Raw genomic sequence first — 26,925 nt, 5'->3', positions numbered from 1 at the left:
TTTACAGAGGAGTTTCTTCTCTCCCCATCTGTTGGGAGCCTGGTAGAGATGCTTCTTCCCTGGGACACCCCTTTGTCACCACAGCTGCCTGGAGAGCAGGGCTCTGCGGGGTCTGTGCTGCGTGCAGTCCCATCTCTAGTCGGCTTTTCTCTTCCTCGGGCCAGCCCGCGGTTAGTGTTGCTGAAAGGCTTGCTTACCCAGCTAAAATGGAAGGCTTTTTAGGTCCAGGCTGGCTCTGACCTCACTTGCACAGGCCATGTGCTAGTGGCAGCATCACAGAGAAAGACTAGCAATGAGAACACCTACCAGGGTCCCAAGCTGACCTGTGCTGACACACCTGTGTGGAAATTACTACCTTTGAATGTTTTATGAAACTATTGGGTCTGTATGTTGTGCCACACCCATACCTTACTACCACTGGGTATTAGGGATGTCTCTTACTGTGTAAGATTCCTGGGGTTTAGTACTACAGATCCCTGCAGTATTACCACATCCCTTCATCATCCTCATACCCGTACGACTTGCTCTGTGGAGGTTTTCTGGGTAAGGATTGAAAAGACAGGGTACTGCCTATTTGAGGTGAACCCTAATGATCCTCTGACAGTTTTTAACTTAGGGGCCACTGCGTGCTTTGGTGTCACAGATAAAGATCACTTCTCCCAGCCCTCTAGGTACACCTAACCCTGTCTACCACATTCTGCTCAGGGTATTTCAGTGATAGTACATTCTACACAGTAAATAGCTTAAAAAAATCTTTGTCATGGGAGGCAATATGTAAAGATACTGTCCTGCAAAACTTGCCATTCAGGATTGGCTTCTTTCGCTCTCACAAGCCAAGCGTAATTCTGCCATGTGAACCGATGGAGTGGAAGTGTAGTGCAATCTGCCTCTTTTCAGGGGAAAAGGTTATGTTGTATTAGACCTATTGTAAAAAAATATTCCATTAAATGTCATTAGCATGGCATTATCTTGCCTCCTTTAGATATTAGACATTAGAACCCTGGCAAAAAGCGGTCTTTTATTACTGTAAAGTACATTCTTCACAGGTTAACCTTTTTTAATTAGTTTTTCTTTAGATCCAGAACGCTTAATATGCAGCCATTCCCAGGTGTGTAAGTGAAGGAAAGTGGACTTTGATCATTAAGAAACATATGAGACAATTTGATATGCATTTTCAGGGCTGTTGGAGGCAAAAGCAATTTCTATAGTTGCTTGTGTGGTTGACCCTGAAATAGTCATGCACCAATAACATAGTCTTTCTACAGCGAGTATTACAAATAATTAAAAATTAAGGAGAATTTATTATTTTTCTGCCCAGCTGAAATTCCCACAAGTCACCTCTCAGCATATTCAAGAGTGCACAAGAGGGATTTATTATTTCCTGGTATATTGACTCTGAAAGGTCTGGGGATTACAGCTGCTTTGCACATGAATAGCTGGAGTGTGTTGTACAAAAGGCATGGTCTGTGGGATAATGGGGTTGGATGTGGGAAAGCGCTGACCCTGGGGGAAAGCAGGCTGGTGCCTGATGGCAGGAATCAATTATGTCTCAAAGGAACACATTGCCCTGGGAGCAGGCTTTGCGGGAGCCACCATGTTATGTGTTTACCACCCTCCTCCTTCAAAAACCCATATAAACCAACCACAGAATACATCCTGTCCTTCTGCTTTTACCAGGGGACTCAGCTACACCTTGCTCTACAATTAACGCTGGTCGGTGCTAAGTTAGTTATGATCTCAGTAATGTAAGTGTTCCCCAGCTCAGCAACAGCGCGGAGACCCGGCAGTTCTCTCACACATGCTACCAGATGGTTTTGAGCTTTGCTCTAAAGCACCCCAGATGGTTTTGAGTTTTGCTCTAAAGCCCCCCCGATACTGCTGACTTCAGCGGGAGCGCGTGCTCCCCAAAAGTCCTCTGAAATACACAGACCCCACCAGTCAGTCACGTCCCAGCTCTGGCCAAGGAAGGAGAAGAGCCGGTCACTAACAATAGAGTAGAGGGAGCAAATACAGAAGCTGCTGAGTTCATGCACTTCCTTCATTGTTTTGGGTGGGTTTTTTGGAAGATGGGACTATTCAGTTCTTGCAATGGGCTGAGCATCTCTGAGGATCTGGCATTACCGCCAACATTTCGAATGTCAAAATTTGGGCTTCAAGAAACCAAGAAATGGGCTGAAAGTCATAGGGATTCAACAAAAACATGTTGATGTTTCTAATAAAATTAAAATAATTCTGATGGATTTTTAAAAAAAACTTTTTGTTTTATTAAGCATTTGGACTTTGGATTGATGTCATTAATTTTCTCTCTTTATATAAGCACAAGGCTCGGATGTGAAATATTAGTGAAGGCCATAAGTATTATGAGTCCCATTATAAAAATTGCAAGACTTACCAAGTAGTGCTGCCAAGCATTTTGGCAAGGAGAGAATATTTCAGAGGACCAGGTTGAGAATTGGGGGTGTAGTTCCTGAGGTCTGGCCCCAACAACCACTTGCTGTCATTGACGAGACAGGAGTGGTGTGTTTGTGCGAGACAGGAGGGCAGTCACCTCTCCCCTTATAAGAGCAGCAATTAATCCTATCTGCTCTTGTCAAATATTTAATCCCTCAACTCTAGCTAGAGCAGCGGTGGAGAGGGGAGATAATAGTCACAGACTTCCCTGGCATCCCCTGAGCCTCATCTGATTGTTCCCTACCTTGGGACCAAGTTGGTAACCTGCAGCTGAATGCCCCGGTGAATTTCTCCCTTCCCTTGAGTTCAGCCTGGGTTTGGGATGGAAGCTCCCACCAGAACCCACGTTCTCATGTTTGGCGGCTGTCAGTCACCACACTGTGGAACACAATGGACAGGTGTCTGGTGAAAGCATCTTGGGGCTCAGTGTCAGGTCCTGCCCCACCAGGCAGGTAGATTTTGGAGGACTGAGGAACATCTCTGCCATGTTCAGCTGGCAGCAGCGAGAAGAGATCGTCTCGGATAAAAGCAGGTGCCAGCCTTGCAGGCAAGAATGGTTTTTCAAAAGCTAGATAACCTAGTTCTGAGCCAGGCAAAGGACTAGCAGAGGGGCATACGCAAGAACTGACAGACCGTGGTCCTCACAAGACGTACGAGGCAGAGTTGGAGGCTCTCATCACCATGCCACAGGGCAAGGCATGCTGTCACATGTCAGGATCAGGGGGATCTAGTGCAATCTAGAGCCAAACTCTACAGAAACAGCCTAGAGGGCATTAAGAATAGGACCAGGACCCCAGAACATCTTCAGTGTAGCTGGTAGTATAAACTGGGCCCTACAGTCACCTGCGGTGGTGTGGTACTGGGCATCTGGCACAAAGTCCCCAAGAGCTGCCATCGTCAGACTGGGCAGGCACCTTTTGCGTGCAGCCAACAATCAGCACATAATGCTGTAGCTAGCACTGATCTTGTTAACTAAAGCAGTACGGCTCCTTTCTCATTTCTAAGTCACTGGTTTTATCCAGGCCACGAGTCTAGGGCCTGAACTTCCCTTATAAACTCAGGGAGTTCATGTAATTTGGGGCACACTGCATCCTGTCCTCCAGGGAGCTCCAAGCCCAGAATAACCGCAACCGCTGGGAGGCAGCTGGTCAAAATGAAATGGTGCTGACAGACAGATTTGCACAAGGACTAAGGACAGCTGCATCTTAAGACTGCGGTTGTGGTAGCTCTTCAGGAGCATGAATAAACAAATTAAAACTTCGTTTACTTTCTAGAGAGATCAAGTTACTTTCTGTTGAATAGATCATTAAGTATTTCCTGACCAAGGATTTGAGTGCATCTTCCTTTTCAGCCATTTCATGGCCTTCAACAAATTGTACTGAATAACATTTTCAGAAACCACTGCTGAACTTGAGTAGAAAGGAGAACTCTTGCATCTACTTATCTAGGTGGTGCACGATGCAAGTGTGGTCCAGGCTGGGAATACAAATTCTCAAGTTTGCTCCTTTTTTGAGATGCCAAAGCTGATTGAAACAAAAGTGGGCGCTGAGCATCTTTGTAAACCAGATGTCTCAAATAGCCACTTGGCAATAGAAGCACTGCAACCAGTTGGCTATTTGAAATATTGAAATTTTGGGTTTCTCCTGTCTGCCTCATTTTTCTTCCTTTGTAAAACATCACTAATAATACATCCTTATCTCACAGAGAAGGTTGCTGAGAATTCATTAGCTGGTATTTGTAAAGCACTTTGAAAATGCAAAGCCAGTGCATTATTCCTAGTGTTCTGGATGCTTTCCATGTTATTAAAATCAGGATTTCAGAAAGGCTTATCGGGGATCAAAACAGCATCCCAAACTTGAAAGGAAGCACGACTGTTAAACCATCAACTGTCGCCTCCCCCTCCAGCCAGATGTTAAGCCCTAAAGAACTGAAGTGGCACAAGGAATTACTTTCCCAAGTTCCCCCAGCTGGGCTGACAGGTCTTGATCAATGGTTTTCTCCACAGTGAGTGCTATGCAGATGGTCTGCCCAGAGCAAGGTTTCTGTGAAGTACAAAGGGAAGTCAAACACCATTTCTAATTCAGCTTGTAGCATGGCACACTTCCTTTATCCTCTGCCTGAATGCAGTGAATAGGAGAGCAGTGTGGGAAACTGGAAGGAACTCCAAACTCACACAGTCCGCGGGTCCGTAAGACACTCCTGTCCTCAAACCACATCTGCCTGTGACAGACAGAGGGGAAAAGAGTGACAGAATGAAAAATCAGATTATGAAAACTGCATGAAGGGAAAAGAAACCCTGAGTAAAAGGGGGAAAAAAAAGTGAAGGAAGCTATGCAGAGAAACAGAAATTGCACCAGACTCAAACAAGGGACTGCCAAGCAGCACAGCAAGGAAAAGTGGGAGGAAATGACAGGGAAAGGAGCTGCAGGAGCAGAATCTTGCTCAGCCACTGGTAAAGCCAAAGAAAATTGTCCCGCTGAAGGTGGCAGAGGTGGGTTTTGCCCACGCTAAGACTTCTGAGCCACATACTCTGTTTGCCTCTTTACACCCCCAGATTTTTTCAGTGTGTCCCAGGAAGCACAGAGCCTTGGTATTAGTCAAGATGCTCGTAAGCTTTTGCAAGCTGTTGCAAACAGATACAGAAGCTACTCCAATCCTGAATTGCCCCGGCATGTTAATCTGAATTACCGTTTGCTGTAATTTAAATACAGGACTGATTTCCTCCTCACAGCTTGGAGATCGTCTGCAGTAGGCGAGGCATTGCCTCAGTTCAGCTTTGCCCAGAATAACGTGGTTTTTTGCTAGGACTCTCCATGGAGTCACTGACAGAAAGTGAGAGACTCAGCTACCAGGTGTCACTTGACAGTCAGGTTGCCCCTGCTCCAGATTGCTCAGTACCTTTGTCTTGCTATTCTCTTTACCAAAGGCTGCCCAGACATGATGGCAAGCATTGCAGCACATCCCCCCCAGTGGTACAGCAGGGCATCGATTCCTTAGCTCCGTGTGTTGGTGGGTGTGCTTTCCTTGAGCAATCTTGGAGATGCCGAGCTCTGAAACCCAGCCAGTGCAGGTCCCATTCGGGAAGCCATCACTGTAGTTTTGCAATGGGATTTTTGTGCCTCTTTGCTGCACGGTGCTAAAGGGGAAAGGTGATTCCTGTGGACCATGAGCGTATCGTGATTATTAGATCGGATTTTATACCAGTAATGCTACAGGGAAGCTTTTCTCTTCATTAATACTTCTAAACTATGCTGTGTTGCTTGGATAAAAGAAATGAGAAACAATAGACCGGATGCTGGTACTGGTATTTGGCAGATGGAAATTCAGGCTCAAATTTTTCAGATTAGGATTTTGATAAATTCCACTGTACATGTAGAGGTAATCTGTATTTCCACCAGTTTACCGGAGATCAGGAAATAGCTCTGGAGGTACAGAAGCTGCAGGCTAAATCTAGCGGTCTGCTTCACTCTTCATGGAATCTGAAGTTTCTGTTGACTTCAGTGAGGATCCAAGTAAGGCCCTTAGGTTCGGATCCTTTTTATTTTTCACCTCAGGATGCTCTGTAAGACTTGGCGCTAATTGTGTCTCCTACATTTTGCTGTCTTACCCGTTCACTATTCAGAAACACTGCTCTGTCCCTGCTCCCAAGCGTTTTACCTTTCTAAATGACTTGCTAACATAAGGCTATGGAAGTTTGTGTACTTCTGAGTTTCCCACACCATTTCTTAACTATATTCATTCCTGTCACAAAGGAAGCGTGCCTGACTACAAACCACATTAGCAACGGTGCTTGCCTCTGCATTGTGTTCAGTGGGAAACCCTGCTCCCAAAAGGCCATCTGGGCAACACGTATCAGGAGAGAAGCAATGGGAGCAATGAGCATCTCGCAGGACTTGAGAAAGGAGCAGCATCTTTGAGTCTTCCTAAAGAGCTAACATCTGGCAGAGATTCTGGGGGAAGGCTCTTGCTAATGCCGTATTTCAAACACATTAACCAGGTCCAGTATCTTGGGATCCTCATAAGTTTTCTATGCAATACGTATGTGTATGTTTGGAACCATCATAGAAGGTATATAATTCAGAATTCATTATCCTCAAAGTCCACTGACTCTGCTAACTTTATAATAGGGAGGAATTTTCTTTATCACTTTTCTTTAGGTTTTCCAACTAAAGCAGAAGCAGAGCATCTATTTTGCATAATTGAGCATTTAATTTGAGTAACACTTCCAAGATGGTCAGTAATTGGCCGATTTTTCCCCTCATAGACTGTGAAACCAACGAAAATAAAAAGCTATTTTTAATATATGGCTTTTTTAGATGCTTTAAAATTAATGTGTTACACAAAATGAGGAATTAAGAACCTCAGTAGATTTAGCATCTCAGGGAGATTTTGCTACATTCACCTCACATTAATACATTGAATAGCATCATTTTTCTTACCACACATGTTCTGAGTATGTATGTAGGGCCTCCAGCCCCTATAGTTAAGTGAATTTCTCGAGGCCACAGGAGATTATTAGCGTTCAGCCTGCTCTGTAGCAGTCTTTGGGTCAGTTTGGATCCTAATGGAGAAGTATTGATCCTTGACCCCTTGATTGTGCCAACCACACCACGGCTATCGCAGCACCATCAGGCACAGTGTTGGCACAGCCATCTCTGACACCTTTCCCTTTGGCTGCGGACTGGCCAGACATGAGGCAATGGAGCTCTTCTGGAATCCCTGCTAGGAAAGCTGATCCTGCCTTTGCTGGGTATGGTTTTTTTTTGTGAGGGATCAGAGCTCACATTGCTCTGAACCCAGCATGCAGGTGCTAAACTGAGGGTCCAGGCATTGAGGGGCTAGCCGCATCCACGCGGCTTGGATCATGGAGCATGGTGAGCCTTCACCTGCTCTCACGCTCCACTGAGTCAGTGGCAGATTCAAGGCAAGAATTCTGAAGGTGTGGGTTACAGTGACAATGCCTAACCATGTAATTGCTAAACAGCAGGAGAAAAAAAGGTCCACCACATCTCAAGCGCACACAGTAAACAGATACGAAATGGGACATGATGCTTGGGATCCTGGAAGAAAATCCAGGATTTTTTATCCCATACAATTCATTCCTTCAAGAAGGTACATGGAAGTTACTTTCTTGGAAAAAGAAAGGAGATAGAGTTTTTCATTCTCTTTTAACTTGAGCTAAATTTTGTAATAATGAATTACGCAAAATTTCTACCAAGACCAAGGAGGGTAAGGTGGTTCAGGCGTGCATGACTGTTCCCACAGAGTTAACTTCATAATCCCCTGGCTACTGAGTGGAGAAATAGAGGTTCATGTGTGAAATCCTGCTGTAGAGATCCCAGGTGGAGTCAGCAGTGGCAGACGTGGGTGGCAACACCTTCAGCCTGATGTGGGTCAGTGAGGGGCTGCAGCCAGCTGCCCCAGCGCAGGCACCAGCACCCGTTCCAGGCTCCTGCCCCTCTCCTTCGCGTCTTCAGAACCGCTGGGCAAACCCAGAAATGGCCAGAGCCTGCACAGGTGAGAGAAGCAAGTCAAAGGAAGACCCAAGTCACTCAATCACACGTCTGCGTCTGCTCGACTAGTTTTATCACGGAAAGTTGATTTGTGCTCCCCCAGAGTAACAGTCCTGTGATGCAGGAATGCAGGAATGCAGAGGCTGCTGAGAAGCAGGCTTAGTTTCTTGTCCTATACTGTGGATAATTGCAGGGAAGGCGTCTGACACTTTAAACAGCCTTGTTGGGCTCCAACTGGAGTGCCTGTTTATGTGACTTGTACTGGAAGGGGAAATTATTGCTGTTCCTAGAGCTGTTTATTAGTGAGTTAATTGGGAGAACAGAAACCGTCTCCAGCAGAACTGCTAGTGGACTCTGCTGATCACGGGATCGGCACATTTCTTCTTCACGCGGCTTGATTAACAAGCTCAAGAAACGAGTTACTACTCAGGAGTTTCTGTTTCAGAGAATCTCCCCAAGAGGGATGCACAGAGCGTAAGATTGGTTTCAGAGGTGGCGTTACATGGGCTCAAAGATAATCCACAAGCTTTGAGGAGAACATGTGAAATGGTGTCACAAAAGCTTTCCCACAACTTGACATAAAAGGCTCAGAGCTCAACAGCTGCTGCTCTGTACGAAAAGAAGGAGCCTATTCAGGAGCAGTACAATAGGGATGGAAAAGCAGATCCTGGAAGAGGTCATTTAAACCTTACCTGGTCTAACAAATAATGAGTTTCAGAGTGAGAGAGAAATGTGTACATGTGTATGTGATTCACATTAAAAGTCATGCGTGACCACACATATATATATTAATATATACATGAACACGCATACACATATATTAATGTTAACACAAACAGGATTTACTTACTACAGTAAGAGATCCCCCACCATAAGCCCTAACATTACTTGGCAGTAATTTATCTGATTATTATTATTATTATTCCTGTATTGAGTCTTGGAGAGGGAGATGCTGATGCTCACAGAGAAGCATGTCGAACTGATGAGGTCGCACAGCACATTTGGAGTAAATCTGGGACCAAAACACATGGTTCTAGATACGCAGTTAATGCTGCTGCCTGCCTGCTTTGCCCTTCATGTCTTGTAACAGGACAAGATTGCTGTCAGCCGTGCTCCACACAGGCCAGGGTGCATGTCCAGAGGATGCAGAAGATACCCGGCTGCCATGTCCTTCTTCAGCTGTTCATGTGAGGTTAGAGCTCGTAAAAGGAAGCGGTGCTTGCGTGAAGGCAGGGTAAATGCAGGCAGATCTGGTTCAAGTGTTGTGTCATGAATCTCTGGCTGTGTGCTTATAGGATACAAATAGGAAGACCGTTAACTCTTCCAGCTGCAGGCACCTATTGAGCAAAGGCTGTGCCTCTCAATGCAGAAATTGCCCCAGTGGAGAATAATGAGGAATCAGGAATTTGATTTCTGGTAAGTGTATGGGCTATATAAATTTCTTCTGCACTCAATTTTCCTTTGTGCATAGATGAAATAAAAATAACAAGAATTATTATTAAAATGCATTTTTCGGGAGGAAGTGAAAAAGCATTATGTGAGACAAACTGATCTCAAAACACTCCAAGATCCTTCTCCCCGTGGATTTATGTTGCAGGTATTTGCAAACAGAAACATGAAGTGCTTGTGGCACAGCTTGAGAGTATTCTAAAGAGGCACATAAGATATCAAGGGAAGAGAGCAAAGATCAAAACTGAAAACGTTTTCAGTAACTGTGTGCTTACAATTAGAAGTACTTATTTGCAGTAAGACAAGCTGGAAAAACTGTTTTCTGTTTCACATGGGCAAAACTGGCGTCACGGTCACCTGAGGGAGAACAACTGGCTCTGGCTTCCTGAGAAAACAAGGTGAGTAGCTTTAAAGCCATTCTGCTCTTTATCTCAGTAAGCCAGAAACCGCTCGTGTGTGCATGTGTATTTGTGCATGCTTAAGCGTGTGCCTCCAAGCGTCCCCAGAGAGGAACGCAGCCCCACGCAGGAGTTACTTCCCGCCATCGGCAGCTGACCTCCTCCTTCCTCCACGCATGTGAACCCAAGGCTGTGTCTGGAATGCTATTGATCCGCGGCATTAGTCAGCAGCCTTTTCCCATTGAAGGCCAGCTCTTTCCCAGCTTCTGACACGTAATTCTGATCCCAGCCTTTCACGTACCATACACTCCCCACCTGCTCATCTGGGAGAAGGTCATTATCCCCAGGCTATTCACTGGCAATGGAGCATGCAAGAATAGATGCTTCTCCTATTGTGCTGCCTATCTCCCTGATTGGCTGTAGAGTGTGGGAAACGCCACCAAGCCGGAGACCCACAGACTCTCAGTGAGGTTGTACAGTATAAATATCGCGCAGAGGCAGCTTCCAGCAACACGTTTCTCCTGGACTTCCACTCTGAGACCTTCCTTGCTTTCCCAGGACAGATGGCTCCCAGCACTGTTTTCATGGAGCCCGACAACCTACTGACACCAAAGGAGAAAAACAAAGTAAGTCCAGGCAGAGCAAGGCAGCTTCGAGCCGCGCTCTCAGCTGTTCTCATAACAGCTTACACCAGCTGAGAAACAGGTCCACATTGTTTAGGAACAGTGATGGGCAGCAAGCAGTCCTGTGAGATGGCCGGGAGAAGATCCTTCTAATGATAGGTCTCTTTTCCTTTGCTTTTTACAGCTGAGGAAGCCGGTGGTGGAGAAAATGCGCCGTGACCGGATTAACAGCAGCATCGAGCAGCTGAAACTGCTCCTGGAGAAGGAGTTTCAAAGGCACCAGCCCAACTCCAAGCTGGAGAAAGCCGACATCCTGGAGATGACTGTCAGCTACTTGAAGCAGCAGAGCCAGCTGCAGATGAAGGGTGAGTACTGAATGTTGTGTCACTCTCTAGCTTACTGCAAATCTGTGACACTTTTATGAATCTCCGGCCATGAGCAATTGCTCTAAACTATTCTTTCTTTCCCCTACCTCTTTTCTTCCCTTCTCTAGCTGCAGGATCCTTCCATAAAAACTCTCAGTTTGACTTCAGAGAGGGCTATTCGAGATGTTTGCAAGAAGCTTTTCATTTCCTCTCTCTTCATAAAGTCCGAACTGAAACACAGACCAAACTTTTAAGCCACTTCCAGAAGAGCCAGTCAGCTGCTACAGAGGTCGCCTATTCCCCTGGGAACCCCAGCACCCTGAAGCAAGCATCGCCAAAAGACACCAGTACTCTCTGGAGGCCCTGGTAGTCAGGGGAGTCCTTACTTCATGGACCTCTGCCTTTTACGGTCCAGAGGAAGGATCTGAGTGCACCTGATAGCCCAGCTCTGATCCTCTCTTCCGTAGGGAATTTTGTTTCCCCTATATTTTATTTATGAGTGAAAAGAATGGCATACTTTTGACTTTTATGGGATCCTTTGGCAAAAGTTCAGGCGTTCTGCTGAGTGGTACTGAAGCTGTGTAGACACTGCTGGTAACAGTCCACAGCACGCTGCCCAGTCAGGGGGCGAATGTCTTCAAAATGAAGGAGGGTGGTTTTGTAGATGTTACAGTTGTGATGGACGAGAATTGCTGTAGGAGAGATTTCTCTAATATTGCTTGTAAGAGCCATCAGCTTTGCTCTGGCTTGACTAGCAACACTTGGTTGCTCAGTCACTCCAGAGGATAAATTTACTACCCTTTGGTTCATGCACACTTGATTAGAATCAATTTCCCTTGGTTTTCTTATAACTTGTACAGCATCAGAGATGGTTTTCGTTTTGTTTTGGATTTTTCCCAATGGCCCTTTCATAGTCCTAGTATATAAAGCATGATGGATGAACAGAAGCTAGGAAACTATGTGGAATATTTCTACTATTTTGCTGCTTTTTTCAATTTAGAAAAAGAGTATGTTACTGCTTTATGTTAAAGAAAAGGTAGTACGTATAAGGCTTGATTTGTCAATGTTATACATTTTGGGTGTAAGCTATGCTTTTTCTAGCATTTTCATTATAATAATGATTTTTGTCTGCATTGAGTGGTTTAATTCATGATGGATAGTGTTTCTCCCACTACTGGGACAGGCCTGTGGCTTACATGCATACTATGTATGCGTCTCTGTGTTTGTAGAGAGCAATAAAATGCATTTGTGTGCAACTTCTGTCTGGGTTCTCTCCCTCTGAGCAATATGCAGCCACTCGCGCCCCTGAGAAAGACCAATATGTTAGTCTTTGAAAGTTAGAAGTGGGATTTTTTGTAAAGCAAAAGGAGCTCGTGTTCTCATCTACTCTGTATAGTCTCATGGCTCCCATCACGTGAGTACCTTGCACACTTAACCCCAAGAAGCAAGCAAGTGCTACCGTCACACAGATTCTCTCAGCTGAATTGTAGTGAGCATTTCCTTGGTCACTGCCCCTCCTATCCACACAAAACCTTCTCACCTGGGTAGTAAAGCCTCCAACCTGGCCATCTGGTCTCCCTAACAGGCAGCGCCTGGAATCTGTAGTCCTCCTTTCATGTGATTTTTTCACCTCACACTGAGAGGAAGCAAACTGAATCACTGCAGTGCTGTGCATCCTCTAATGCCTTGCCACAGTTTCTTCTCTGGGAGCTCAGAGGGGCAAATGAACTGTCCTGCCCTGCAAAGCCTCGGGGAAGAGCTGCACTGCAGCGGTGTGGAGCAGCAGCGGGAGAGCTGTGGAGGTCGGGTGGGTCAGAGCTGCCCTGGTAGGGACACACAAACCAGGGTGAGGCCTTTTGCTGCTGTTACACCTACCTGAATGAGGATTCTGTGAGCATCCCCCATCAGGGTTTGTGGGAGGCATGTCTGCACCAGTTATAGCCCAGTAAGTTATATATGTACATATATATATATCATGTATTTGTCCGTGCAAGGATGGGTGGAAAACAGGTCGGAGGCAGCTGGTTTGTGCTCAGCTTTTTGCTCCCTACCAAAGGTGGCTGATTTAAAGCTGCTTTGGGTATCAGTGTAGAAGGAGCAGATGCGCAGGTAGAGCAATGAGCTGCACATCCTATATTTTACCTGGCCTGAGATCAGAAAGGCAGTTTGAGGAGAAGGAGGAAATCTCTCTCGCTTAGGCTGCCTTGGCTTCCCTCAGCTTGTTTTGCTGTTACCTTGCTGCCTTGGGTAGCAGCGTGGCCGTCGGTAACGCTTCGTGCTGGTTTGGGCCCTCCTGAAAGCCAGGCCCTTGACTCAAGTTGGGGGAGCTGATCTCTCCCCTCAGCAATAAAGAGTTGTAGAGTAGAAAAAGGATTCCTGGAAAGCCGCCTTTCCTCATAGTAATTACTGAATTGCTAAACTCTGTGTTCCTAATATTAAAAAGTCTCTTAACTGTTATTTCAAGCATGATTTCTTCAGGAACTTCAGACTGGTCAGCAGGAATAGCCAAGATCCTCTTGGCTGCATGTCTCACATGGACAGCTTGCTTTCTTTCATGTGGAACATAAGCACTTACAGAAGAGCAATATGGGATTTAAAAACCCAAACAACAAACATCTGTACTCCATCACAACAGGAACATCCACGTGTGTCCCTGACTGGGGGAGCTTCCCTTCCTATGACAATAAACCAATCGTGATAATAAACGTAAGTTTGTGCAGGCATAAACCTTGGGTGAAAAACGTTATCCTCTGATGAAAAAAATACGATAGTTCTGCGGCTTACATACAAAGTTACGGGATGTTTTGGCTAGAGACATAATCCATGTTGTTAGCCAGAGATCACACATTGCTTGCTTACGCAGGTTTTTGTTTGTCTCTTGTTTTGACAAGGAATGATTTATTCTGCCACATTTTATCACCGATTTGTCATACATACGCATTTTACTGCAATAAGGAATGTGGCGTCTGTGGTAGGAGATGCCATTAAGTGGCAGAGTCCCTATATGCTCTTTTACTCAGGAGTTCTTGGCAGTACCTTTGTAAAGCGATACCTTAATTTCATTTGAGGATTTGAGATGTTACTATAATGTAAATAGTAACACTAGTAATGACATGATGTTGTTACTGTTGTCCAGCAAGTGAATTGGCTTGCGATACAGAGAACTTGCTATATAAACTTCTAGAATTATGCAAAACGATTGTCAAAGTATTTAGAAGACTAAAAAGTTCTTACTGAAAAAAAATCTTTAGATACACAACTTTTTTTAATATTGCAGTAGGAAAAGCCCTTGCAAAGTTTACAAATGACATTGCAAACTTTTTTTTTTTTTTTTTTTTTTTTTTTTTTAGCCACCAGGGGTCACAGTTACTGTAAAAACACTGTCCCCTTGGATGACTAAAACGTCAGTTTGAGCAGAATTTTAGGGTTTTTCATGTGTATGCTTCATGTGATTTTGTTTGCTTCATTTTAATGGCCAGGTATCAGATGTCAGTCAGTGCTGGAGACTTAATAAATCTTTTCCACCTCTCAGTTTCTGTGTATGACATTGTAATTGTTTATATGTGGACAGATGAATAGGGTAACTTGATGAAGCGTTAAATTGATGTAGAGAGGTTTGGTTTTTTTCCAGCAGTACTGGAGTAGAATTCTTTTTAAAATTTAGTTGTGGAATCTGGTGCAAAAGCTGCTTTCTATCACTTCTCTCACTAGTATTATATGAACTGTGTCTATAAAGGATAATTTAAGCAATTCCTTAAAGCTGTAAAACTTGGGACTTGCAGGTCTGTTGCTTCCATTTACACTGAATGCTTCTGCCCACACAAAATGTTACTTAAAATTTTCAAGCTATAGTCCTTTTAAAAAGACACCACTTACTACTGACACACACTTATATATTCTTTTTATTGATTCCTAAAGCTAAAGCTTTAGAAACAAAGTTAGAAGGAACAACGAGTTTTCTCTGGCCAATGCCTTCAATATCACTTAAATCAGAGTAATTTCATTTCACTGCACGTACTAAGGAATATTAATTTTAATTCTGCCCACAATTTCCAGGTGGCTTATTTGGGTCTGTCAAGACACTGCAGCAGAAAAAAAGCCCTGGCAAAAACCCCACCAAAACAAATAGGGAATGGAGCTTGAAAAATGTGCAGGATGACTGGACCATAAACCAGTATGCTATTGGATTTATATAATGTTATAATGCTGTTTGGTTTGGGGTTTGTTTTTTTTAAAAGGGGTAGAATTTGATGTTGTCTGTGTTAATGTCTCTATAGCTGGTGAATGAATTCCTTGTTTTTCTCTGCTTGCACACGCAGCTTTTGTTTTACCTATTAAACTGTCTTTATCTCGACCCACGAGTTTTCTCACTTTTATCTTTCTGATTGTCTCCCCCATCCTGCCAAGGGGGAGCGAGCAAGCAGCTCAAAGGGTTCGAGATAACGACAGATTTGACTGGACTTGCTAGGTCAAATTTATAGCTGTCGTTGCTGTTTAGCTATTAATTGGCAGGCTCCTGTGCTTGCCATGGGGCTTGCTTTCCTTACTGCAAATTAAATCTTGTGCTCGTTAGGGGCTGCTTTTTGCTTTTGCTGCTTGCTGTACCGCTGCACTGCTTATCATTGTACTCTGCTGTGCCTGGGCACATTCTGATAACAGCAGTGGCAATGCACCTGGGCTGGCAGCTGGCCAGGGCATCACTGCTCTTTCTGTGCTGCTGTACTGGCTGTATGCTGAAGAATTCAGAGATGACAGAAATGTTACAAGTCTTCCCACCACCAGATAAGCTTTGATCACAGCTTGTACCCTACCAGGCACAAAATATTTTGTCCGCGAGACATAAAGCTACAGGAAACTTGTCCTTAGAAGTTCCACTGCTCACAAGCATATTTGATCACAACAGGAAAGATACCTCTTTTCATTCTCAGATGGGCTGCATTACATCTATTGATATTTCCCCCCCCCCCCCCCCCCCCAGGAGAGATATTTGCACTTAAACAGCACAGATGCTATATTTCAGTCCAAAAAAGCAAACAGACTGATAAAATTATAAGCAGTTAAAAAAAAAAAACAAACAACCACCTGAAAAACTGAGAAGACTGCTTCTATCTTAACTTCCAGGCTCCCTAGATCTTCTACCAAAGATAACAAAACTAAGGAATCAGAAGGGCATACAGCTGTGGGATACCTTTGAGCATTACCTGTATACAAGGCACCTGCAAAGATAAATTCTGGACTAAGGATGCTGGTTCATGCACTAGTGTGTGCACCTGTGTGAAGGACAGGATAGTGGTGTGATGGACAGGGAGGTCTTTGCCCTCCTCATAGTCCTAAAAGGCTTCTCTCAGGACTTACTCTTTCTTGCATCCTGTAAATCAGTAGTAAATCAGTTGAAGACAATAGCTACTGTCCTTCAGCTGTCCAGATCGGAGTTTCTGTACTCAACAACCAGGAAAGTCCCTTTGCTTGAGAAGAACGAGGCACAATCAATCTGTGGCTGTTGGGAGACCGATGGAAGCTGGTATGAATCTACACCTGGCTTAGGGTTTTTGTATTCTGAAATGGTGATAGGGACGTGGGGGGAAAAAAACCAACCCAAACCTTGGCCTGCAGTCAGGGAGGCAAGTCAGGAATGACCTGATTACAGCAATACTGCTGAGCTAAATACGTATTTCCCATCCAGCTATGAACTACACTTTTAAGTAGGATGGCTGCTTGGTTTTCCCAACTGCTAGGTCACAGTGGTAGACAGCACTACTGATTTCTTGGCTAAAAAATAAGTGCTGTATTAGTGCTGAATGCCGGCCACAGCCCGAGAGGTTTCTCACAGGGAAAATCCATTGCAAATGTGATAATACCAATGAATTTCGACTTGTCAAACGCATTCCGAGGCAAGGCAAGGCAAGCTCAGACCTTCCTGTCACATGCACAGCAGCTGTCCTTTGCCAGAGAAGTGTGATCTGCCATGTCAAGTGAAACCTGGAGCAGTGGAAAAGAAGTGGTGATGTGTAGGAAACTGAGGCAGCTGCCATACGGTAAAATCAGTTCATGTCAAGGGACTACCTGCGATCACTTCCCAGGGGAGAAAAGTAACTCTGTCTAGAAACCCTCAAGCTCTGTCACTATGGAAAAAGGAAGCTTGACATCCATATTTCACAAGTATACTTCCCTATTTTTGTGTCTGAGGGAGCTTTCACTTTCAGCTTGTCTATCCCAAATAGCTATAGAAGTTAGCATTATCACCTGAAAATAAGAGGAAATGTTGAGCAAACTACAGGCGTGGTGCACCATCAACGCAGGTTACAGGCAGGACTGACAGGGCCACAGTGTCACTAGGCTTGTGCTTAGTGTCCCAGATTGTCACACACGCTCTGTGTGCGTGCCAGAGCCAGCCATCCCCAGCACCTCCAAAGTCAGCGCTGGCATTACCTCTGTCTGACTCACTGCCGCAGCCTTTGGCAAGCCACCCCCCTCCGTCGCTGTACGCCGGCATACACACGCTGACACAGGGCAGCAGTGGCAGCGCCAACCCCAACACCTCCCTGCAAGAATCTGGGGCACGGAGAACTGGAACTAGCGCCATCCGTGACTTCCACCTGCTCATCAGAATGAATTCTAGCCTCAGCCGCTTCCCAACTGCCATTTCTTCATGGGTGCTCGTAGTGGGGTTGGGGGGAATGGGACCGAAAGGAGACGGAGCTCTTCTTCCAGCAGCGCTGCACGTCAGCGCCTGTTAAACCGGCTGGGGACTCCCAGTGTGCTTGCCCTGAAAAGTTTAGCTGTCAGCAGAATTATGAAACGCTAATAACAAGAGCTGGACACCTCTTTAGCTGCCTTTGCTACGTAGGCACGTAAACCGACTTTTAACGGATGTGGGCTGAACACAGGATCCCTGACGCGTTCCAGCTGAGCTGTCCCTAGCTGGTGGGCGTCCTGGCAGAGGAGCAGGCGTGCGGCTCCCGTCTCTCGCTGGTCTGCTTTCCACTTGCCAAAGGTACATCGCAGTTCTGAGCTCACTGAAGGCCTTAACAAACAGCTCCTCTCTGCACCCTCTCACCCTGCTGCAAGAAACGCTGCCCGCCCATTTCAGAAACTAGTAAAGCATTGCCAGCTTTTTTTCTTCAAAAACAGAAAGGGGGAAACCTGCATTTATGTAAACTGCTTCCCTGTGGTATTCGAGGAACAGTGACCCATTTCAACATTTTAAGTATTTGTGACAACAGCTGTTTTTAAAAACTGCCAATGCTTTTGCTAATCCCAACATCTGCTGGGGGCTGGTGCCGACTCAAAGCCAGGCCCAGAACTGCCGCAGTGACGGAAAGCCATACCGCTGGCACAGGGGGAATCTGAGCTAAGTCTAACAGCGGACTTGGGCATTTTGCTTTTTGGTCAAATAATTTCTCTGCTGGGCATCCTCAGCCTCTTTTTCTTTTGTTTTTTTACAATGGTTGGTTGTTCTGTTTGCTCTTGTGTGTGCCTATGGACACGTTCTCATGAAGGTAGGGTGGCCCCCAGGCAGGGGCTGGGGTCATCACTGAGCTCCAGGCCCCCTCGGCCCCCTCGGCTGCCATCTTGTGGGGCAGGGGCCCTGCGCCGGGCTGCCCTGAACCTGCTCGGCCTCTCTCCCCCCCCGCCGCCACCTTGTGGGACAGGGCGGGCAGCCCCCAGCCCTACTCAGCCTCTGCCCCCGCCGCCATTCTGTGGGGCAGGGGCCCAGAGCCGGGCTGCCGCAGCGGTGGCTTCCCTTCCTCGCCCTTCCCTGCCTGCTCAAGTAATTTCTCTGCTGGGCAGCCTCAGCATCTTTTTTTTTTAATAGTTGGCTGTTTCTGGTTGCTTTTGCGTGTGCTTATGGACACGTTTTCGCGAAAGAAAGGTGGCCCTCAGGCAGGGGCTGGGGTGATCACTGAGCTCCCGGCCCGCTCAGCCTCCCGGGCTGCCATGTTGTGGGGCAGGGGCCCTGGCCGGGCTGCCCCGGCCCTGCTTGCCCTCTCTCCCCCCTCGCCGCCTTGTGGGGCAGCGGCGCGGGCAGCCCCAGCCCTACTCGCCCTCGCCCCCCGCCGCCATTCTGTTGAGCAAGGGCCCACAGCCGGGCTGCCCCGGCCGCGCTCGGCCTCCGTCCCCGCCGCTGCCGTTGTGTCGGGCACAGGCCCAGCGCTGGGCTGCTGCCGCGGCTTCCCCTCCTCGCCCTTCCCTGCCGGGGCAGAGGTGATCCCGCTCAGCGCGGCTTTCGCTTTCATTTTCGTGTCGGCGGCGGGCGCGGCCGCGGGTCCGGCAGCCGCTGTGGGCCCGGGCCGGCCCCCTGCATGGGGCAGCGGCCCCGGGCTGCGCCGAACGCGGGGCGGCCGCTGAGGCGCCGCGGAGCCCCGCAGCTGCGGGAGCCTGCCCGGCGGACCATGCGCCTGGTGAGTGGGGCCGGCACGGCCGGGCCGCTCCCCGCTGCTTCTCCGCCCGGGGCGGCCTGGCGGGGCCGGGCTGGCCGGGGAGCGCCCCCCGCCCCGGCCCTGCGCGGAGGGCCGCTCGTCGGAAGCCCCTGTGCGAGACGGCGGTGTGTCGAGCGGCCGGCGTCCTGTAAACAGGCTGTGCAGCAGAAATCCCTTCTTGTATTGCCCCAAGGTTTTTGCCGTTGTGCTCGTCATGCAGCTGGACTGTGTGGAAGCCTTAGAATGTGGGCTGGGAGAATATCCCATAGGTGCAGAGTGCTGCCTCATGTGTGCTGCTGGTAGGTAACTGGACTGCTTGCTCTCCCATGTCAGCTGCAGAGGAAAGCTCCTTCCCTCCTTCTGCAGCGGGTCATGAGGGTGACCCGCCTTCCCTCCTGCAGCCCGCTGCACCCTGACACCAGCCTTGCAACTAACCAAGTTGTGAGCATCATGCCTGAATGGCCTCTTGCGGCCCTCGCTCACGCCCCACACCCCCCTTGCAGCAGCACAGGGCCCCATCCCTTTCTTCGGACCCTCCAGAGTAGAAGCCAAAACCACCAGAATCTCTCTGCCCTGGTAGTCACTAACTTCACGGTTTCCAAGGTCTTTCATTTTGGGTCCCGGTTTCTGTTTCGGGGTTATCTCTGCAGCCGCTATTAGCATATTTCTGAGGTCCTTGTAGTTTAGTAGTTACTGTTGGTTTAATGCCAGTGTCAGGCCCCGGCCACGTAAGCTTTGCTAACAGAGCCACTTCTCTGGGGGGTTGTTTCTGGTTTTTAGGACTTCGGGTTTTCAAGCACTGCACTGCAAATTCCAGCACCATGTGCATACCTTGTGTTGAGGATACATACACAGATCATCCCAATGGTTTAGAACACTGCAGGAAATGTAAACTGTGTGATAAAGGTAAGGAGGATGCTGAAGAACCAGGTTAAATGGATTTTTCATGCCTTTTGTGGATACATTCTCCCCTTCTTTCTTGCCTCATTTGCTTGATGAGTTGGTTAAGAGGATGAACAGAGAGGCTTATGTCACTGTGCAGACCTCAGAATGCTGTCTCCTGGGTGATGGAAGGGAGAAACTTGGATCAATCTTCAGCTGGCACCACCGGAGGTTTGATCTGCAGCCTCTCGCTTAATGTTTAAAGGGTCCTTTAGATCGCAGCATGATGTCTAAAGAGTTGTCTTGGACTATCGGGATAAGGTAGACCTGAATGAGCTCCTGGTGGAGCTAATTTAAAAACATCTGAGTTGAGAGTATTTTGCTTTTGCCATGCAACGCTGAGGACAGATGTAAAGATGGTGTGTCTGTAAGGAATTGGGCTCTTTATATATCACAAAAGGAGTCGTCTTCACTAACCCTGTTAGTTCTGGTGCTCTTCACCAGTGCATCAAGGCAAGGCTAAATGTTTGCTTTTGGTTTTGTATCTGTTGATTGTACCCATGTAAATACTGTGGCTGCGCATGTGAATTTCTCTTAGGAGCCAACCTAGTGCCAGAAGTAGCATGTACCTATACGAAGAATACTGTGTGTGGCTGTCCGCCTGAGTATTTCTGCAGTTATTTGGGGAGTGAAGACTGTGAACTTTGTCAGCGCTACACTGTCTGCTTTCCTGGCAGTATGGTAAAAGAAAGGGGTAAGCCAACACGGCATCGGTAACACCAAGAGGAAAGTTTTCTTATGGGAAATGCCTTTGGAGCTCGATTTTGAGGAGTCTGGCTATCAGTTCATCCAGAAAAAAATCGGTGAAGGAACAATGTGAATGGATAGGGCCAGCACATACTAGGTATGGTGTATACTTGCCCGCTGTACTGACTGTGACACAGCTGAAAGCTTGCAGGATCCTTCAAGACCTAGATGCTGAGGTAGCTGATTAGCCAAGAAGCCTTTTTCCTGTGTGCAAAGAGAAGTGTGTGAGCTTTTGTCTGTATTGAAGTCTTTGCAGTAATCGCTTGGTCATTTGCAAAGAACACATTGAACTGAACCTTAGCCTTAGGTGCAGATAGAAATCCTGTTGTCTTCTCCCTTACAGGCACAAAGACCACTGACAATGTGTGTGAAGCCTGTCCTCCTGGAACCTCCTCAACAGCCAACATGTCTCACAGTTGTATACCATGGTCCAAGTAAGCAGCTCTTACTGGGCATGGGGCTGCTTTCTTTAACTGTTGGGTCTACATTTTGCAGCAGTTTTCTGCTTCCAGTAAGGCACTGAGCATGGAATCCTGTTCCTACATCCCACTCTTTCTTGGGAACAGCATAACTTCTTTCTTTATAAACTCGTTAACATGACAGATTTAGCCTTCAGCCTCTTGTTCGAACTTGCCACTGCACAGGAGACTCTCAGACAGCTCTAACAGAGCTGGATCTAGACCCATGAAGAGCAGTGCGCTCCTCTGGGTACCAGGGTTTCAGCTGACACATCCCTTAGCTATAATGGAACGGGTGAGAGTTTGCTTCTGAGGAGAATCAGTTTGCATTTACAAGCATTAAAAAAAAAAAGAGGTGAAAGTCAGGTCCTTCTTGGGTTACCCACTGAGTCAGAAAGACCTTTGTGAATGCCCCTGGGTGCGGAGGTGGGGTGTTAAAAACAGTACAGCAGTTCCCCTGCAAGGTCTGCTGACAGGTTCTAAGAACACAATTATTTCTTTTCTCACATCAGACTTAAGAAGAACGGCTGGGTACAAGGAGAGAACGGGAATTCTTCCTCAGCTTCCTCCGTTACAGTAATTGTTTGTTCTGTTGTCGTTGCCGTGCTAGTTATTGCAGTTGGTCTTACATCTATCTGGAAATGGAGGAAAAGGAAAAATTATGTGCCACGTAAGTACAAGTAGCATGTGTATAAAGGGGTGGTTTTGTAACAGTATTCTGAAGAATGGTCTTTGATTCACTAGATGTTGAGCTGAAAACTTAACAGCCAATTAGATATCTGTGAACTGTATCATCATCACAACAGGTTAACTATGGCACACAGAAATTTCTACATTTTTGCATGCCACAGTTAACCTGTTGTGATGGTGCCTCCCTTAGGGGATGTGCCTATGCAAGCTCACTGCTGAACCGCTCCTACATACGTGTAAGAACATGGTAACGTGGTTAGAAAAATGTGTGAGTATAAAGTTCACCTTACTGCATTTTGATGGGACTGTTTCCTTTTCTTTGCAGCGGTGCAGGAATCAAGGGTGAGTCTCTTTCTCTCTCTTGTTTTGGGTTTTTTGGTTTTTTTGGGGTTTTTTTGGTAATATGTTGAAATCTGAAGTAAGTTTTTTTTGTTTGGTGTTTGTACATGCTGTGTGTTTGATGGGCTGAGTGCGTACTGGAGCAGCTCATCGATAGCGGGAGTGTCTCTGAGTTCCAGAATCCCCAAGATTATGCAGTGTAAATTCATTTTATGCAGTTCTCATTAGGAGACTTTGAAGCTAGTCACAGGGCTGTTGTTATCTCCTGAAATTGTCTAAGAATGAATATTGAAGGGGTTTTAGGAGATGGACTTATACTAAAAAATATGAGTCCATCTTATGGAACTGTGTTTATCTCTCCATCCTACAGTATTATGTATCCCCTGAAAGCTGCTGTTAGTGATGTGCAAGATCTGGTATCTGTGCAGGCAGCGATGCATTTCATAGGAAAAACATTGAATGGACTGTATAATTTGTGCTTCTGATTGGAGAGGGGACCTACAGCAGCTCTTGCTCTTAAGGAAGAAGCCAAAGTCTGGCTGTTAGCAGTGAAAATCGCAGGCATTTGCTAATAAACACTGAATCTTCATACTCTCTGTTTTTCTTTGACATGTTTTAAAGAGTGAACAGCAGAGTCAGGCTTTGATACTAACCGTGGAGCATACGGATCAAACAACTGTTCCTGTGCAGGAAACTGGTGCTGGGCCTGAAGAAACCAGTATTGAATAGCCGTTTTTATTTGAACTATTGTAAACAATGGAGATCTGCTCCTAAAACCAACCACAAAAAAAATAACCCCAAACCCAAACCACCCTAACAAACAAAACCCAACATTTTTTCCAAGTATTCACGGAGAAGACAGCTTGAAAATGAAAAGAAGGATCTGCAAAGGAGGATCTTCTGAAGCATCAAAGTTTGAAAATAGCTGAGTCATCGAGGTGTTGGTCAGTATCGTCAAAGGCTGCAAAGCTCTTTCCTTTTACATTCCCACTTCATGGAGCGGTGGCCTGTATGGTATGCCTGGAGTTTCTTTCTTAGCAGCTTGGACAGTTATCACTTGGTATGCATGTCATTCTTCCAAGATACATTTGTTGGTGGAAAGAAACAGCTTTGTTTCATTTTAAAAATGAATTTAAAAATTCCGCATAACTAATATATAACACATTTTCTAAATGCATTTTGTACAGATTTTTCCTTTTTATAAGTAAAGAAAATAATGAAGGGAAGGGAATCTTATGCAGCAAGAAACATGTAGCATTTAGTGAATGACACACACACGTCTTTTGCTCTGCTCTAATCTCTGATCATGTGTTACAACAAAGAAAGTTCTGGTCCTACGGGGACATTATGTCTAGAAATAAAATAATGAAAATACATTCTCTCTGTAAAAGGAGTTTCTTTGCCTGAGGAAGGGAAAACACTGAGTTACTTGGCTGTTGGCATTATCTGGACGAAAAGCGTTATTCTTAAAGAGCATCATGGTGGACGTAGATTTTTGAGGAGGGATTTGGTGAGGGTAGTAATGAGGTGAAGAACTGTATAAAAAATGAGATGTGGAAGAAGATGGAGAGAGGCATGGAGAAGGCACGTGGTGCTTGCAGTGGGACAGCTGGGAGGGGGTGCTGGGGCTGCTGGAGTGAGCAGATACCGAGATGTACTGTGAAAGCATCAGTGTCGGGGTGAGAGGCCTGTTTCGCACAAGGTGCAGAGGGAGCTGTGAGTGTGTAGATGTGGCTTTTGCTGTTTTTGAAGTTGGAGACTGATGTGTCACCAGGTGGCAGCATGGGAGAAGGAAAGACTTCATTTTCCTCATTCTGAATCCTTCTTTTGCCAAGTACGTAATAAAGCTGCTCTGATGCATAATTACCTACGAGTCTGGAATCAGATCTGCAGCAAAACATCTCTGGGTACAGAATTTTCACTAGGCTAAAGTATTTTCTGTAGGACTTGCTCACTTCTGTCCCGTTACATGGATTTGTCCACTATCTTAGTTACCAATTAAGGTGCTCTGTTGTGGTTGGGCGTGAGGGGTGTTGCAGGTGGTTAAAGTGGAGGCTGTTGGCCAGAGTCTCTGACTGACACAGGTGGACATCTGATACAGAACTTAGCCTGGAAGCAACTGCAAAGGACTCACCATCTGACAGCTGTGTTGTTTCGGGTAGGACGGTATGTGTGTGGAGAATATGTCAGGTCTGAAAGCTCTGCAGATTATGAATATGCATCTTGTTCCTTCTTGGAGTGCGTGTCCTGTTTCAGTAGTGAAAGCTCTGGATTATTGGGAAGGCCTGTAAAAAATGTTTACTGACCTTGCTTTGAGGACAAAGGGTTTCATTCTGACCTAACACTAAATACGTCACTCACTTGTGCAGGTAGAGAAAAAGATGGGCTTGTACAGGCTCCCGAGGTGACTCTGTTCCTTTGAAAATAGCTGAAAAGTCATCACAAGTGCTGAAGAAAGTACAAAACCTCAGGCAGGGGCAGGGGTTGCTTGTATCTGCAGTTCCCATCCTGACTTGGAATGGGGCAACCAGTTGTAGTTTAAACTTCACCTGGTCATGGGATAAATGAAAATCAGTGTCTTGGGAGCACAGCAAATGGTCCCCCTGCTACAGACACTGGGTCTCAAACAGAGAACGCTTGTAAAGCTGTGTTCTGTCACTGCCACCGGTGTTCACAAACTGAGTGTGTGGCTGATGCCACCGACAGCGTAACACCAGCTGCCGGGCAGCCCAGCAGAACGGCCGGGCAGTGGGCTGACTGGTTGTACCACGCGACGCTAACAAGCTGTGCTGGAAAATGTTACTTGACAGGCTGAAGGTTTTTGAAGCTCAATCTGGTCAGGACCTGGATCTTCCTGGAAAGGTATTGTCATCTCTGCTCTGAGCTTTGAATCGGCAGTTGCGTTAGACCTGGATGGAAGGGGAGCTTACAGGTGGCACAGACAGAAGCCAAGCGCACAGTAACAGACCCTGCTTATAAAGCCACGATCTTAATTTTAAAGTCCTCTGCATTTATCTCTTTGTAGGTGTTCACTCACTGATAGGCTAAGGTCAGTGACACTCCACTGCTGCCTCTGTCCTCAACTTGAATTGTTTCTTACTTGTGGTAGTGCATTGCTTCTGCTGTGACCCTTGTGCGTACGGTTATGGAAAAGTACCGCGGTGGTTAACAGGGAGTGCCACGTCCTGGTTGTTCTGAGCCTCTCTGTCCTTGCTCCGTCAAGGTCATCGGTAGCCGGTGTGATGTAGGGGGCTGTAACTGGCGAGGGGAGATGTGAATGCAGTAGGGGTAAAATGGGATGTGTGGGACCGTAAGGGAGGTTGCAGCTTATGCACTTGCGTTGTGCTGGCACAGACACAAAGCGACAGATGGAAAGAGTCTTCTGCAGGTGGGAGGCGTAATAAACTTACATGAAAAAACGAAGTAACTTCCATGTGCTGTAATAATAACTTGGAATAAAACCTCCCAGGCACATTTTAATTATCCCTTTAGCAGTTGCATGTGCCAGAACTTCTAATGGCACATCTCCAGAGCTTAATGATTTTGCAGAGTTATTAAACTGTCAGCCATGTGAACCTCCTCCACCTGACCTCTGCATGGTTGTGTGCTGTTTCCCTTGGCATATATATGCTGTTGTCACCTTGCTGAGTACCCTCACGGTAGGCAGTGACTGCCTGGCAATCTAGGATCAGACAGCTTCACAGTCCCTTTACTAAGACTTCTGTGAATAAATATAAAAGAATGCAATTCGCAAGGCCAAAACTGTCCTATGAGCATGGTAACCGAGAACAATAACTTGCACTTTTAGAGAAGGATTATACGCAGATCTGTTATCTGTAGCGTACACGCTAAGTTAATATTATCATAATATTTGTAGTACACCTGTAGTAGTTACAGACCAATTAAAACAGTTAATAGCGCTGTATTACTGGTCACAGCTTTGGTTGACTCTTCTGTAATCTCCTGCTTTTGTGCTTGTGCATAACTCTGACCTGTCTCCCGAGCAAGGGACCTTTCCAGCATGCTGGAAACATGCTGGGCTCCGTACCCTCTCCCCAGCCGTAATTACCTCTGTGTTTCTTACAGTGCAATGAAGAGGTCCACATGGGAGAGCAAACAACAGGAGCGTGAAACATCTAAGCACAAATGAAGCTGGCAAGGACTGTCTTTGTTCTGTTACTCCCTATGTGCAGTAAACTCGCCTTTTTGTATTAGTAGTCTTGTGTGACAGCTGGACCACTGCAATTTTGAGTAAGTGTTATGTGTAAAAGATACCGTGCCAGATTCTAGCCTTGGGTTTGTGATACTGTTCATATTATCAATCTATAGTTTGTGGTATTTATTTTTTTTCCCCTTCATATATCGCCTCTTGGATTTTACATTTAAAAGTTTCTCCTCAAATTTGCTTCTTTCTTCTGATATTCTGATGCTGAAAGATGTAGGCTACCTAATTTTTCTGTCCCTAAAGAAGAATTCCAGGTGAATTTACCCTGAGGCTTAAGTTCCTGCCGGCTTAATAGACAAGTTAAA

At 46.2% G+C, this 26,925-nt stretch overlaps 1 protein-coding gene across 4 annotated transcripts in view; it reads left to right on the top strand.

The window, feature by feature from the left end:
• TNFRSF14 (TNF receptor superfamily member 14) overlaps positions 1-23,771 on the top strand; it is a 37,910-nt gene extending 14,139 nt beyond the window's left edge. The window contains exons 1-8 of one of the 4 annotated variants that reach the window (XM_080381286.1): positions 18,999-19,201; positions 19,413-19,518; positions 20,000-20,125; positions 20,700-20,855; positions 21,252-21,342; positions 21,879-22,036; positions 22,382-22,398; positions 23,017-23,771. In XM_080381286.1, coding sequence (XP_080237412.1) covers positions 19,103-19,201; positions 19,413-19,518; positions 20,000-20,125; positions 20,700-20,855; positions 21,252-21,342; positions 21,879-22,036; positions 22,382-22,398; positions 23,017-23,124 — 861 coding nt within the window. In that variant the 5' untranslated portion in view covers positions 18,999-19,102 and the 3' untranslated portion in view covers positions 23,125-23,771. Of the gene's footprint in view, positions 1-9,054; positions 10,438-10,618; positions 10,800-10,927; positions 19,202-19,412; positions 19,519-19,999; positions 20,126-20,699; positions 20,856-21,251; positions 21,343-21,878; positions 22,037-22,381; positions 22,399-23,016 lie in introns of those variants that run through there. The other 3 variants (XM_080381285.1, XR_013927194.1, XR_013927193.1) reach the window with 3 other exon arrangements.
• Positions 23,772-26,925: the final 3,154 nt, after the last annotated feature.

Source organism: Falco punctatus (genome assembly GCF_963210335.1).
Source record: "Falco punctatus genome assembly, chromosome: 3".
In the NCBI taxonomy this organism is placed as follows: domain Eukaryota; kingdom Metazoa; phylum Chordata; class Aves; order Falconiformes; family Falconidae; genus Falco; species Falco punctatus.
This window is presented reverse-complemented; position numbering and strand designations above follow the sequence as displayed.